Source organism: Pipra filicauda, unplaced genomic scaffold (assembly GCF_003945595.2).
Source record: "Pipra filicauda isolate LSUMZ 115617 unplaced genomic scaffold, ASM394559v2 scaffold159_size1710840_pilon, whole genome shotgun sequence".
NCBI lineage: Eukaryota > Metazoa > Chordata > Aves > Passeriformes > Pipridae > Pipra > Pipra filicauda.
This window is the reverse complement of record NW_024104095.1, coordinates 844,536-859,190: the sequence shown is the minus strand read 5'-3', so window position 1 is coordinate 859,190 and position 14,655 is coordinate 844,536. Positions and strand designations below refer to the sequence as shown.

Sequence of the window (14,655 nt, the reverse complement as noted above, 5' to 3'; positions counted from 1 at the left end):
CAGAAGATGGACCAACAAGGGTGAGTGGCAGGATTCAGTATTCACAATAATTACAGAGAACAGCAGGTTATGTCAAGGAGCAGGTTATATCAACTGTGATATCTGAGCAGTTTCTGCACCCTCAGCCCCATCTCTACCTCCCTCCAGTGCTGCAAAAATTCCTTCTTTTAATGGGACTGGTGACATGCAACAAACTGCTTGGTTTGGGGCTGACCAGCCTCCCTCATTTGGGTCTAAATGGACTAGAGGCAAAAGAGCCCTGCTGAATTTCAACAGCAAAGCCTGAATTACTGTCTCATGCCCACCTCTGCCTGGAAGCCATCCGAGGTCACCAGCCGGGTCACCGTCATCTCGTTGGCCGTCAGGGTGCCCGTCTTATCCGAGCAGATGACATTGCAGCAACCTGAGGAAGGAAAGTTCTTAATCAGAACTGATAGATAATGCAGCCCAACAGCGAGATTCAGCAGAGGGAGGACAAGTTTCCCTGATGTTACTTAAACTGCACCAGTGAGAAAAGACCAGGAAACGGATGAAAGTCCTGACAGGGCGTGTAAGGGAAGGATTTGTGTGCACGTCAGGGCATTGGGCACATTATTTGGGTGTGAGATGGGGTAGGAGACATCTGAAGAAGGCCACATTGTCTCGAGCGTCATGGGGTGGGCAGTCAGAGGGCATTGATCCCCAGAGAGCTGGTCAGTGTTTCTGAGTTGCAATATCACACAACAGAACAGCTGCTACATTTCAAAAAGACAGCTCAAATTCCCACTGCCGTGTGCTTCCTCAGAGGGGCCATCTGACCCTTGCTTCCCTAAATCAGGAATAGCAGCCCTTCCCTGCCTCACCAAAGGACTGTGAGAGCAGATGGGTTAAAGGCTGTTACAAAATGTGCTTAAAGATCCACAGCTGAGAGAAGAAGCTACCCCTTTGCTCTGCTTTGTGCCAATTCTGCTTTAGTAAAGCACATTTTTCCAGGGCCCACTTACAAAATACAGCAAAGGAGTGGATTATCAGAGATACCACATTCCAGAGGATTTCCACTCCAAGAAGGGGAAAAAAATCACTTTAATAATAATAATAAAAAAATAAATCATCAGACTCCAGCTCCCTTCTGAATCTGAATATCTTCCCTGGCTCTGGAGATGCCCACAGTGCTTGGGCTCCAGCTCCCTTCTGAATCTGAATATCTTCCCTGGCTCTGGAGATGCCCACAGTGTTTGGGCACAGACCCCATGAGCATGATGAGCTCCAGGTAAGAGCCTGGAGAGAATAAAGCAGATTGGGCTGCAATTAAATTAACGGCAGTTTTGAAGGATTAGCAGAGAGCAAAGCCACCACTTCCAATACTACATATTTAGTTACTGACAACTGGAGGAGAAGGATTATTTCTCTCCTTTTCAGAAGTTTAGCAGACATGGCACTCTCAGTGTGTGGGTGAGCACAGGTTTGGCCACCTGGCACTGGCAGTTCTGCCTCCTTGGGCACAGCCCTACCAGAACGGAATTCCTCACGAGGGAAAAGCCATTTCAGATGTTCTGGGTCAGGGCAGACACAATAAAATAAGGGTGATAAGACTCCTTAACTGCAGAACAAACAAGGGCAGTTCAAACAATAGCAGGGTTTCCAGAGAAGACAGGGTTTAACTGAAGGATCGGGTTGTGCAGCAGATATCTGGGACTTTGCACAGACCAGGCTTGGCATTGATGTGAGGTTAATGAGGGTTCTAAACAGACACCACAGCGTCTCCTCCTCTATTTCCCTGCTACACTGACCCAGGCATGCAGCCACCTGGGAGTAAGGGCCCGTTTGAAGATAAGGGGAGGTTGAAGAACAATTTCATTCTGGTTCATTCTGCTCTGATGTTCTGAGGATGGGCAGGATGCCTTCTCAAGGTCTCTCTGTCCCTGCTCTCCTTGACTTTTTGGATATCAGGGAGATGGCCACCCAGGCTGCAGAAAGAGATATTTATCTGTGCTGCCAGGCTTGACTTGAGGTTGGGAGGTTTTTAGCCAGACACTGAAGAATTGGACAGGATGGACTTGCAGGATGATCCCAGAGCGTGGAGAGGAGGGAAAACCCAAGCTTTTAACCTAAGCAGGGCATGTATGTCTGTTCCCTGTGGACCATGGCTCAGGTTGCATCATTCCAAGCACCTGCCTGTGTTCACACCACTAAAATGAGGGAAAAGGGTGAGAAACACAGGGTAGAACACATTTAATTCTGAGTGGGTTGCTCTGTCCCAGTAAGCATATTCCAAATTTCTGTTTTTCATCAAACCAAGGCTCATAGGGCCAGCCCATGGCTCAGATTTTGGAGTCTGGGAGGTGACTGAGCTGCATGGCCCCTTGGCAGCCTTACCTAAGGTTTCTACTATGGGCAGCTTCTTCACAATGACCTTTTTCTTGGCCATCCGGAGAACTCCCAGCACCAGAGTGACTGTGACCACGATGGGAAGGCCCTCAGGGATGGCAGCCACGGCCAGGCTGGGGACACCAGAGACACAACAGCTTCAGCAAGGGGTCAAACAACACATACTGACCAAAATGTGCCACAGGGACATTTCCATGGCATGAATTTTTCTGAGTGTCTGCCTGGGAGCACCACTGGGACTCCTGGCTCACTGTAAGTACAAAACCAGGATGTTTGTCCAACCCTTCAACCTTTTTCTGGATGATTTTTGACAGAGTAATTATTTTTCTTCTTTACATTGCCAAAGAGCATTAATTTCTGGCTAAGCAGGGATTTAGTGGTTGGATTTCATTTCGTTTATTTAACTTTCTGAGGATGGAAGTTGAATATTCCTTGGCATTGCGGCTCACACATTAGCTACTGGCTCCTGGCCACATGCAGCCCCTCATCTCCTCTCTTACCCACTATGGAGGGGCAGGACCAGCTCCCCAGATCACTCCAATTGGTGCAATACCAAAACCAAAACCTTCCACACCTGATATGTTGGAAAAATCCAGCCACAGTCTGCATGCTCAATATTAGATATTCCTTGGGAAAGTCTGAATGGTTTTATGTCTGTGCAAAATATAATCAAGGAGGGCTTTCAAAACCATAGGCTGCTCTCCAAAACTCAGGATTAACCACTTTTCTTTGCCACCACATGCCCTGGCAGACAGGGAGGTGGCACTGAGCCATTTTGCCTTCTCTGTTGTCCCCTCATCCTGGGTTTTGTTTTTATTTCCATAGAATAGTTTTTTAAGAATTGATTTTAGAGCCATGACAACCCCAAGTGAGATGGTTTATGGGCATTACTGAAATGTAGTAACATGGTTTATTATGTTTGATTAAGAGGCTGTGCACGCTCTTTTATGCTGCACGAATTGTTCATTCATATCTTTAGACGTAAGTCCAGTAAGAACAGCAAAGAGTAATATTTGCTGTTGCTACACTCCCACTTAAATTCACAGTACAGATAGGAAAGGGCATTCACAGCACGATGAGGTAGAGATGCTAGTGAAGATTTTCAAAATGCCAATTTCCAAAATTAAATAAACCCTTGATCTTTTGTTCTCCTAATCTCTGTTTAAAGCTCACATTAGTGTCACCAGTGCAAGAGAAATATGTACTTAGAAAGGGTCTTACTCAGATTTTCTTTTGTGAAATGTCCATTGTTTTGAATGAGGAATTCCCTGGGATGTGTTTCGTTAGAAATCAAGGAGAAAGGTGATCTCCAGCCCTCACCTGACTCCAATGGTGAACATGCTGAGGAGATGCTTCCCTTGTAACCACCCAATGAGCATTATCAGACCTGGGGGGGGAAACAATCCCATTAAAAAAAACTTAAATTCATAAATCTCTAACCTTCCTTAGCTGTTGTTTTAGAACTAAAAGTGCAATAGAACCCCAAATATCTCCTTCAGAGTTGTCTCCTCTTAAACCCCCAAAGTCCAGGTAACCCACATTAACAAGGACTTCTGGGAAAGCAGCCCTGGAGCTCAGAGGGATTCCACAGCCGACCGTGCAGTGCCAGCATTGTGTCCCACTCACCAATTATGCCAAAGGAGAACAGGCTGAGCTGCTTCCCCAGTCTGTCCATATTTTTCTGGAGAGGTGTCTTGGGAGTCTGGAAAAATCAGAGAATATCCAGTTTTCTTTGCTTGTTATGTGGGATCAGAAGATTCTTGTCAGCCCAGAACAACTGATCCACACAGTCCTGCTTATCCTTTCTGTGGTCCCTACAGTTACCCAGTGCTTACCCCACCCAAAACCCAACAGGGTCTGTTGGGCACAGACCATCCAGCAGGGAGTGAGTCTGCCTCAATGCACTCAAGACAGGCAAAAAAAGTGGGGGAAGAGATGAATTAATCACATTAGTTTGCAGCTGGGGAGACAAGGTAGAGACAGACTAATTTGGAAAGGTCCTTGAGTCTAGGACTGGATAATGTGTGTGCAAAGCCTCTGGGACAGGGATAAAAAGTCTGAAGCCCATCCCCATGGTCTGTGCTCTCTTCTCCAGGGCTGTCTGTGACCTGGCAGACCCGAGCAGACCCTTGTCCTCCACTGAGCCAGCTCAGAGAAAGTTTCAGGCCAAGGAAGGTACCAAACCTGAGCTCCTGTTCTGCAGCAGCGCTTTGCAGAGACCTGTGGAGCATCACAGCAGCACAGAACAGTGGCTGCTTCTGCTTTCCTGTGATTTCTTGTGTTAATGGATCAAGAGTTAATTAGTTTCTAGACCCTCATCTGTGTTAGTTCAGAGATCTGACTGGTGAGATCTTGGCATGTGTAGAAGTTAAAGTTTTTTATACCTACTGGAAAATATGTGTGTGAAATAAAAAAAGAAGAAACCACAAGTTTTAGGTGACTATGAAATTAGATATGAGCTACATATCACGAGTCTGAATTTAGAAACCTAACTCCTGCTAATAACCTTCTGTTTCAGATGCAGCACTTGTGGTCAGTCACACAGGCATTTTGTAGCAGGAACAGAACTGAACCCAGAGCATTAACTCTTGGGACTGCTCCTGCTCACAGACTTTCATCCAGGACATCCAGCATTTCCACAGACACAGACTGTGTTACCTCTTCAGCTTGCATCATTTTGAACACCTCGCCAAACTGGGAACTTTCACCTGTGCCAATAACTATGCCCTGAAAAAAAGGGAAAAAAAAGAGATGGAGATGAAAAAAATCTAGAGACTCACAGAATCCCAAAATGGTTTGGGTTGGAAGGGACCTTAAATCTCATCTCATTCCAAGCCCTGCCATGGGCAGGGACACCTTCCACTAGACCAGGTTACTTCAAGCCCTGTCCAACCTCACCTTGGGCACTCCCAGGGATGGGGCAGCCACAGCTTCTCTGGGCAACCTGTGCCAGGGCCTCACCACCCTCACAGTAAATAATCATAATGTGTAATCCAAACTTTCCCTCTGTCAGCTCGAAGTCATTCCCCTTTGTACTATCACTCCATGCCCACACTGAAAGAATCTGTAACTAAAGCCAAGGAAAAGCTGGATGATGTCAGGACTCACTTTTCCCTTCCCGTACTGCACCAGGGTCCCCATGAAAACAACATTGCTCAGTGTGGTTATGTCTCCAGCTTCCAGCAACGCAGTGTCAGTCTTGTTGCAAGGCTCAGCTTCTCCAGTAAAACTGGATTCATCCACCAGCAGATCTGTAACCTAATTAAAGAGACACGTTTCTGGCACTGTTAGGACAAGGAATTCCCAAGCCAGGCTCTTCCATAGCTGTATTTACCTCTATCAGCCTGAGGTCTGCAGGAACCCTGTCTCCAACAGACAGGTAGATGATATCTCCAGGCACCAGCTCTCGTGCTAGAAGATGCTGCAGTTTCCCTTCCCTTAGGCTATATCAGATAAATGGAAAAACAAGAAAGCAAACCAGGCTTTGAGGTTTTTATTCCTCCTGCAGGCTTGGGAATGTGACTGGCAGGAAAACAAGAAGCCTTGCCCCAAAGAACTTCCAACGTAAATAAGAACATAAAATCCTCATAATGATGAGAAGAGGATTATGTTCAGTTTAGACTCAGTTTTAACTTATAAACAAATGGGCAGGTTATGGATGATTTACATTTCAGCAATAAGTGAATTATACAGTATTAAGACAGTAGATAGGAGTGACAAGAGGGTGTGCTTTCATGATCTAAATAATGAAATGCAGATTCTTTAACCTAAAAGGAAGCTTTTTAAAGCTACAATTAGCCCTGTCATTCCACTGTTGCATCCAAAGTACAGCCTTCTAAACGGTCAGATGCTTATGGTGTCATATCATAAATAAATAAAGAGCCAACAGTGGGGTTTGTAAGCTCCAAACCAGGGTGGACTTTGGACCAGAGGAAAACCCCACACCTCTTTGGCAGGGCCAGGCTTCCCTGAGTCTCAACGCTTATTTATGTTGGCCTTGACAAAACTGACTTGTGGAGACTTAAATAGGAAGAACTTTTCCTGTAATTTAAGGCACTGATAGCAAACATCAAAGCCCTCAGGGCAGCAGGATCTCACACACCCTGTGGCTGCCCCAGGGGCTGTGGAACTGCTGTGCTCCCATGTGCCTGACAGGTGTGTACAGAAACAGGCAGCGAGGAACCCCAGCCCACGTGCACCTCCACTCCTGTGCTGGTTTGTGCCAATCTTTTAGGGGTAAAACTACCCTAAAGTCCCCCAAAAATACACAGGTGAGGTTTTTCCTGCCCAGGGAATCAGTGACACACAGGAGGCTGCAGGGATCTTTATGCAGGGTGTGGAGTGGGACATTTCTGCGACCTTCCTGCCTCTGAGCATTTATTCAAATACAGGGTGCCTACTTTAATTATTTCATCCCCTTTTCCCGTGACTTGCAGCTGCACCCTCACACGGTGCCATCCCTCCAGAGGACCAGGGTCTCATTATGTCCACAACAACCTGAAGGAATTTTCTTCACCTGGTGGTTCTGTCCTCCTACCCCCATCCCTGCCAAACCCCTGCAGCAGGAATGTCTCACCAGTTGCACTCGGGGGGCACCAGCTTGTTGAGTTCTTCCAGAGATTTTTCCGAGCGATATTCCTTTTAAAGGAGAAAGGAGAAGAAAGCCAGGAGTTACAGGAGAGGGCTTGTTCCTAACAGCCACGGCCATGGAACTGAGCTCTGGATAACCTACCTGGATGAAGGCCACGGTGACCACGATGAGCACGGCCTGTGAACAAGGAGGAGTTACAGGTGTGGACACACCATCTCAGGGAACCATCCAAAGGTTGGGGTGCAGGAGAGGTCCCACCTACCATGGTGATGCTCGCTGCATCCTCGTATTCCTTTGTGATGACACTCACCAGAGCTGAGGCCAGCAGGAGGAGGATGAGGGGGCTTTTGAACTGGAAAAACAAGAACAAGTCACAATATGAAATTAAATACGGACCTGCTAAAGCTGAGCTGGTGCAGAGCTCAGCAGGAAGGATTCAGGTGTGGTTTTGCTGCAGGGACCCTCCTTGCTCGTGCAGCAGCATCGCTCTGCCCAGAAAGAGGGTGCAGCACCTGCAACCAGGCATCTGCAAATCCCAATCCTGTACAGGGTGCTTTGGGGACCAGCAGGACAAGACTCACACCAAAAGGTAAAAGTTTTCTCACTTTTTCCCTCTTTGCACAGGCAGTGCTCCCCTTTGCAGGCACACAGCACAGGCCTGACTCCAAATGCTCCTTGGATGCACAATAAGTACACTCAAAGACTTTATTGTCTTTTTAGAATTTGAAACCAAAAATCCTCTTTCTTTTTTTTTTTTTCATTTTTTCATTTTTTCTTTAATTAATCTGCTCAGCTCCTCATTGGACCAAGGCTGTGGGAGTCAGGTATTCACCTTTTCATTTCTAAACATGGATTTTTAGGCCCATTTTCCTACCTGAGAACATTACATCTCCGTTGAGCTAATGTGGGAATTGTTGGAAAGGAATTCAGTAGATAAAGAAAAACTGCCTGTTTTGGGTAACAGATGCGTGGAGATGCTCAGTAGGAAAGCCAGGGTTTAAATGTATTCCTTGCTGAAACCAAAGGTGAAAATCCCTCCACTTCTCTTTAGAAAACTGGGGCAAAGGGGATGTTTACAAAAAATAGCAGCTGTAAAAAGACACAGCAAGTGTCTGCTGAGGGATGATGCTCAAGTGCAGGGTGTGAATGGAGTGGGACTGCAGAGCTCCTTCAGAGACACCAACAGGTTGCAGGAGGCTGAGAGATGCCCCAAAGAACTCCTTTGGTGCCTCTGTAAGAGAAACTGCTTGCTAAAGTTGAGCAGAAAAAACCAGCATCTCACTTGAAGAGATGTAGAGATAATTACCAAGACCTTAAAGAATGCAAATCATATAGAAAAAAGTGATAAATCATGACATAAAACTGAAGTCTTTCAAAGCAACTCAGATCTTCATAATTTGACTAAGCAAGAATAAAATTACTCAAATTACTAGTTGAAAATAAAAAATAAAACCAAACAAAACAGACTCTTCTTGTTTAGTGAAAAGCTCTAAAAGAGAGGTGAAAGATGCTTTAAAAAGTTATGAGAAATAGTTAATAAAAGCAAAACTCAAGGATAACTCACCTGAGGGAAGACAAGATTGCAAATACCACCTTCTGCCTGGCTTTTTGGGGAAGCTGGCATGAAATCATGGATCTTCACAGTTCCTGGCACCACGTGTGAATGATTCTGTCACTGATGTATCACTGATATCACTGACACTGCCCTGGGCTCCACAGCTGCCCCTTCACTGCAGGTTTAGGCCTTTCCCTCACTGTGGCAGCCAAAAATCAGAGCAGATTTCAGCTGCTACTGGTTCTCCTCAAACCTTTCATGATTTTATCACTTGCCTTAAAGGGAGTAAATATGCTCCAGCAATCAGGGCACTGATCTTGATTTTTGATACAGCTTTTGCTTTGTGGGCTGTGTGGAGATGAAAAGGTTTATTTCTACTAGAAGATGTTATCTTCACACTCTGCATGGGGACCTCACAATGGTTTTCCCAGGGAACAGACAGTTTCTGTGTCCAGGGCACAGCCTGTCCCAAGGCTGAACCTCTGGAAGCAGAAACTCTGAACACAGTTCAGTGCAGAGACACTCTCAGCCAGGGGACTTTGCCAGGAAATGAGAATCTGTGCAGAAAATCCCTTACCTGGTCCAGATATTTCTTCCATATCGGCTCCTTCTTCTCGACTGAAAATTCATTCCAGCCGTGTTTTAACCTGCGCTGGAGCACGGAAAACTCAGACAGTCCAGTCTGTAAATCAACCTAGAGGGGAAAAAACCCCAAACCCAACCCAAATATTATATATTGCTATGGAAAACTTATTTAGGCAAGGTTATGTTAAACCCCTGTAAGCAGACTGGGCAAGACGTTCATGTCTCAGTTCCCCACAAAAAAAAAAAAAATGTGCCCACTCTTTTCCTCTTTAGTTATTTATTTTCATTAAACTATAAAACTTTAGGAACAACCATTACAGAAAACCTTAAAGTAAGCACAGGTTAATTAAAAAAAATGTATTTCCAAAAGGGAGAAACCCAACAGTGGATAACAAATTAAGGGTTATCCCTTAATAAGAATATCCCTTAATAAGAAATCTAAAACAGTAAAGGAAAGAATCGATTTCTGATTTTACTGTATATCTAAAGAAAAGCATTAAAATAAAAATACTCTGACAAAATTCAAAGAGAACAAAATGAGAAGGATAAGAGCTATTTTGTCTGGGTTTAAAAAAACCACTGAGATCAGAAACCACAATATAGCCAAGTGTTATAACTTTCCCTGGCCTTTTCCTCCTTGAATCCCAGTGTCTGAGCTGTGCAGCCTGTGCTGGGGCCCCTCCTCAGCCTCAGCCCCTGCCAGGGCTCCATTTTCCAGGTTGGGCAAGGGAATTCTTTCACCCACAGAGCAGTTCACTTCAGTGAAACCCTTCCCTGAGACAAACAAAGTCCAAATTCCCAATGCTGACCCTCGAGCCCATCCAGGCAAGGATTCACCCCACGTAAATGCAGAGGAATTGGGAACTCCAGGAGTTTGCATGAGAATTAAAGACCTGTTTTGCTGCTCAGCCCCTTCCCAAAGGCAGATCCCACCATCTGCACCCCATGTTGGCAAAGACCTGCACAAATCCTTACATTCAGAGCTCTTGCCAAGTCTTCCTTGTGGCATTTACAGGCATCTTTTGGGGGCACAACTGTCACCTCCTTCTCCTGCTCAATTATTTTCAGTTCACAGTCCTCACGGGGCTGAGTAAACAAGACAAAGCAATCGTTAGGTGAGAGCAGAGCAAATGAAAGCATTTCAGCACCTCTTTGCTCCTTCCCTTGATCCCACTCCCTCCCCTCACCTTGCCAGATGCGCAGCTTCAATTAGCTACAACATATCCCAAATCACAGCTTTATACCATCCACTAATTAATCCTGATTACAGCCTCCAAGCCAGGTGTCATTCTTGTAGTGGAAGAAAGGCCATCAGGAGCTGAGTAGCCAAAAAGAGAAGCTGCTGATGAGAAAAGTGTGTCAGGCTGTGCTGTTTGAGGTGTCCTGTCCCACATGAGCATTTTTCCATCTCAGTGTCTCACCAGCCCGCTGCACACTCAGCACTCAGAGTAAGGAAAAAACCCTTTCCCCTCGTTAAAGACATAATAAATGAACTGAAAATGTGAGCTAGGAAAATCTCTGAGCCAGCAGATAGAGCAAAATCTCCTCTCCCAAATGCAGGGCTGTTTTGCTCCACCACTGATTGCACAGATGCTTCCAAGCAGGATAAATCTTCTTGCTCCATCCAGGCAGCCCAAGGTCTCAGCACCCCAATCTCTCTTTCCTTTCAAGATCCCTCATTTTCTTATCAAAAATGCACTTTCCAAAGCAGCAGCATTCCCTGAAATCTCAGCCAGGTCCATGACAGAGATGATGTGACCACTACTGCAGGGTAAGTGCAGAGAGGGAGAAATGTCACCCTTCCGAAGGGACAGCGATTCTGTTCCCATTTACCTTCATTCACGAAGCACCAGAGTGTGTGTTCATTAAGAAAGACATCCCCAGGGATTGTGGTGCTCAGCCCTGGCTGGAATTTGGCACCTCTCCCTGCTGCCAGCACCCAGGGGTGTTTGCTGTGGGATGCTTCCAGGTCTGGCTCATCTACAGCTGAGCAGGAAATCAGAAACGCAGAAAAATCTCCCTGGTTGTTTGCTCCCACTGGGATGTGGAATTGGTTTCACTCTCTTGGTTTCTGGAGAGCTCATAGCAGGTGAGCAAGGAGCATCTCTAAGCCCTGCTCCTTGAAGAGGCTTTAGCCACACCCATCTGTTGCAGCCCCCTTTTAATGGCCATTTCCTGACCCACAGCTCAGCTGACAACACGTGGGACACCCACCTGCTCCCAGCAGAAAGGCACAGGGGTCTGCTCTGACCCCCTGGACTGGGGAGGGCTCATTTAAAAGCCATTTTGCCCCAAGAACACCCTGCCTTCCCCAAACCCCAGCAACTGGCCCAAGATCTCCAAGGGTTTTCCTGCTCTCATGATTCCCTCACGCTGGTGACCACACTTTGCCCAAAGAAGCTGCAGTATTGGTCCCCTTTTCTGAGCCATACCAGCACTGGACATCACCCTTATTTCAACATCTCCTTAATGGGCATCTCTAGAAGAGGCAAAAAAAAGTCCTTCAGTGTTTAAAACGGATGATTTATATCCCTATTTGTGTGTTCTGGTTGTGTAAATTCATCAGTCCCCTGCAACTTTGTTGACATCCAGACACTGCAAGCCTGAGAGCCATCCATGTGTCTAAGGAGATGGAAGGACTTGGTGGGAAGAAAACCCAGGGCTGTCACGGATAGACACATCCCTGCATTCATTACCATCCTAATTAACGTGGCTTCTACAGGCTCCTCTGTGCTGCAGGTGACACACTCAGATATCAAGGTATAGACTTGCCTTGAAGGATTTTAAATTTTAATTAAAGCAGCTGGAGGGCAGGAAGAGACCTGGGCATGAGGATGACATGCCTGCAGTCCCCAGAGCCAGCAGGGCAATCAGGGCCCAGCTCTATTGCTAATATTTACCTCCAAAAAAGTGTGGAGGAAATAAATGACAAAAGCCATGGATGTGCCCAAGCTGTGTGTGATTTCATTCAAAATGTTGACAGCTCCCTGCTCCCGACAGCCAGGGGCTGTGGGGAAAGGAACAGCTTTATTGGGATGAGTCCATGTGCAGTGGTTGGCTTACACCTGGGATTTTCCCACCGGATGAACAGCCCCAGTGATGCAAAGGTCAAAAAAGCAGCAGTGGGACCTCATCTCACTCCTCCTCTGCAACATTCTGCCAGTGCAGAGCCCCTTTTCACATCCCACCCCACGGATGTTGGGCACCAGGCAGTGTCCTGAGCAAACCTCTTCATAAACAAACCTCTCCTTGAGCATCACTTGCTTTTCTGTTTACATTGCAAAGCAGATGTGGGTTATCCACATTATCCATTTACTTTTATAACCTTTATCCTTTAGACACAGGAGTGCACAACTCCACACAGCAGGGCAGGAAGAAGTAACAAAAAGCTAATTATCAGTTTATCTATTGCTTTGCAAGGTCAGGAAATACTGGAGGCTGTAAAGAGCAGCTGGTGGGGGCCGGGAGCCACCTCTGAGGTACCTGCACATCCCTCATCCCGAAACAATCCAGCAATTGTCACGCTGAGCAGCCCATGTGGGAGAAAGAGAGCATAGGACTTTCTGCAGAGCACACAGCCCTTTTTGTGTACTCTGGCAAACAGCCCAAAAGATCAGTTCTCGGGATTTTTCCCCACCTCTGCCTTTACTGAGACTTCGCATATTCCTTTCCCGAATTTGAGATTGCTTTGGACCAGTTAATGTACTGTAATCCAGAGTGGGCCGGGTTATTTAGTCTGCAAGGAACCCTTTAACTTTATCCTTAGAACATAAACTTCATCCTTACCAAAGATGCAATAAATAAATCAAATCATCCCCTCCAAGGCCCTTTACATGGCCGTTTTTTTTTTGCGGACAGGACAGGCAAAATTCCTCTGTCTCAGGGGTGCAGGAATAATTCAGAATCCAGCCTACAGCAACCCTCAGCTTGGACCAAAATACTGCAAGTATTTTCAAGTAAAGGAGCAAAATACCATCGAGTATGGAAAATGTTAGTCATTTACCAGCCTAAATCATAAACTGAGAATAAGTTCCTTATTTATCAAGTTCCTATTTTCATTTCACACTGCTGCCTGCTCCCTATCCTGTACCAAAACTCAGGTTGTCTCGCTGTCCTGTTATGCACACATTGCTCTCTGCATGGACCAACCAGAGCTAAAATTCAAGAGGGGTTTAGATTTGGAAGTAAATACGTGTCACTATTTATTTTGTCACAGCAGAAATGGTGCAGCCAAGGAACAAGCCAGACTAATTGCCAGCAGCCTCTTGCCTATGTATGATCAGAAATCTCAGCTTCCCATCAGACCAGGGTACAGATATTCTCTGTGATCTCATCAAGATTATCTTTTCCTGGGATTTTGGGCTCTTTGTGAGCAATGTAGAGCAATATCTCCTAACCCACTGTGTGGTGCACAGGGTAAGAGTTCAATGTCTTGTTTTCTTCTCCCTGTAACCTCACCAACCCCCACACTGGACAGACGAGACTCAGAAGAGAGCAGGGGATTAGCTGAAATCTCATCCGAGAAAAGGCCTCAGTCAGACAGTAAGAAAAAGCACAGGAATATTTCCATGTGCATGGATGGTGCTCGTTGGGATGAGAGTAAGGGCTTAATGCCACGTGCTGAAGGAACTGGACAAATGGGGTCCATGTGAGAGAGCACCCAACCAATCTGTCATGTGGGAGAAAAAATAGGGCTTGGGCCATGGAAAACCCTGTGCTGAGCAAACAATCACATAATCCCAGACCTGAAAATTTTGTGATGAAAAAATGAGGAGAACAGCAAATGTGTCACCCAAACCACCACTTTTTGGTCCATCTGCACCAAGGAGAAGTAGTGAGAGCAGGATGGGGACATCAGTGCTCTACATTGGCATTTTTGGAGGAAAAGAAAGCATCACTTCCAAGTGGACTCTGCAGGTCTGAGCCAAAGCTGTTCTTGGCCATTCATTACCAGCATTGACAGCAGCAACAGCACAGCCCGAGGGTCACAGCCCGAGGAGTCACAGCCCCTCCACTACTGACCAGGGGACCCCCGAGGACAGAGTTTTGAGCCTTACTCTTCATTTCCCCTCTGCTGGGCAGTGCTGGCGCGTTGTGCCCACACTCCAGAGCTCACACAGCACTCATGGCCACATAGCATGTGCTCTCCCCCACGTTTCCTTAATTTTGAGCCTCCTCAGTGCAGAGAACAATGTTCCTGGGCAGGACTCAGGCCTGAGCTTTATGTCCTGCGAGTATTGCATAAAAGCAAGGCTCCCCATTGCTCCCCACTGCCTGGTAAACAACATTAATCTCACCCCTCCTTGTACAGGGAGTGACTCGGCTGCTCAGGAAGGGAGAGAGCAGCGGCAGCAATATCGAGTTACCGGTGGGACGAAGGAAACAAAGTAGACAAAATTAACCCCAATTACACAAACTATTTCAGCAGGTCCAGGCAAGAGGCACAGGCAAACCTCACCTCCTCTTCCAGCTCTCCGCTTCCAAGGGGCTGATACTTCTGCACGAAGCGGAAAAATGACCTTTTCTGGAAGAGTTTGGTGAAAATCCCTTCTCCCAT

The 14,655-nt window shown here is 46.3% G+C and overlaps 1 protein-coding gene across 1 annotated transcript in view; it reads right to left on the bottom strand.

Moving 5' to 3' along the window:
- The window catches only part of ATP2C2 (ATPase secretory pathway Ca2+ transporting 2), a 25,162-nt gene extending 10,507 nt beyond the window's left edge, over window positions 1–14,655 (bottom strand). Inside the window, exons 1-13 of the mRNA XM_027725163.2 lie at window positions 14,557–14,655; window positions 10,074–10,184; window positions 9,091–9,207; window positions 7,221–7,310; window positions 7,100–7,135; window positions 6,944–7,005; window positions 5,702–5,810; window positions 5,476–5,625; window positions 5,026–5,094; window positions 3,994–4,069; window positions 3,688–3,754; window positions 2,356–2,480; window positions 306–403 (exon numbers count right to left, since the gene is read on the bottom strand). Of these exons, the coding sequence (XP_027580964.2) occupies window positions 306–403; window positions 2,356–2,480; window positions 3,688–3,754; window positions 3,994–4,069; window positions 5,026–5,094; window positions 5,476–5,625; window positions 5,702–5,810; window positions 6,944–7,005; window positions 7,100–7,135; window positions 7,221–7,310; window positions 9,091–9,207; window positions 10,074–10,184; window positions 14,557–14,655 (1,209 nt within the window). The remainder of the gene's footprint in view (window positions 1–305; window positions 404–2,355; window positions 2,481–3,687; window positions 3,755–3,993; window positions 4,070–5,025; window positions 5,095–5,475; window positions 5,626–5,701; window positions 5,811–6,943; window positions 7,006–7,099; window positions 7,136–7,220; window positions 7,311–9,090; window positions 9,208–10,073; window positions 10,185–14,556) is intronic.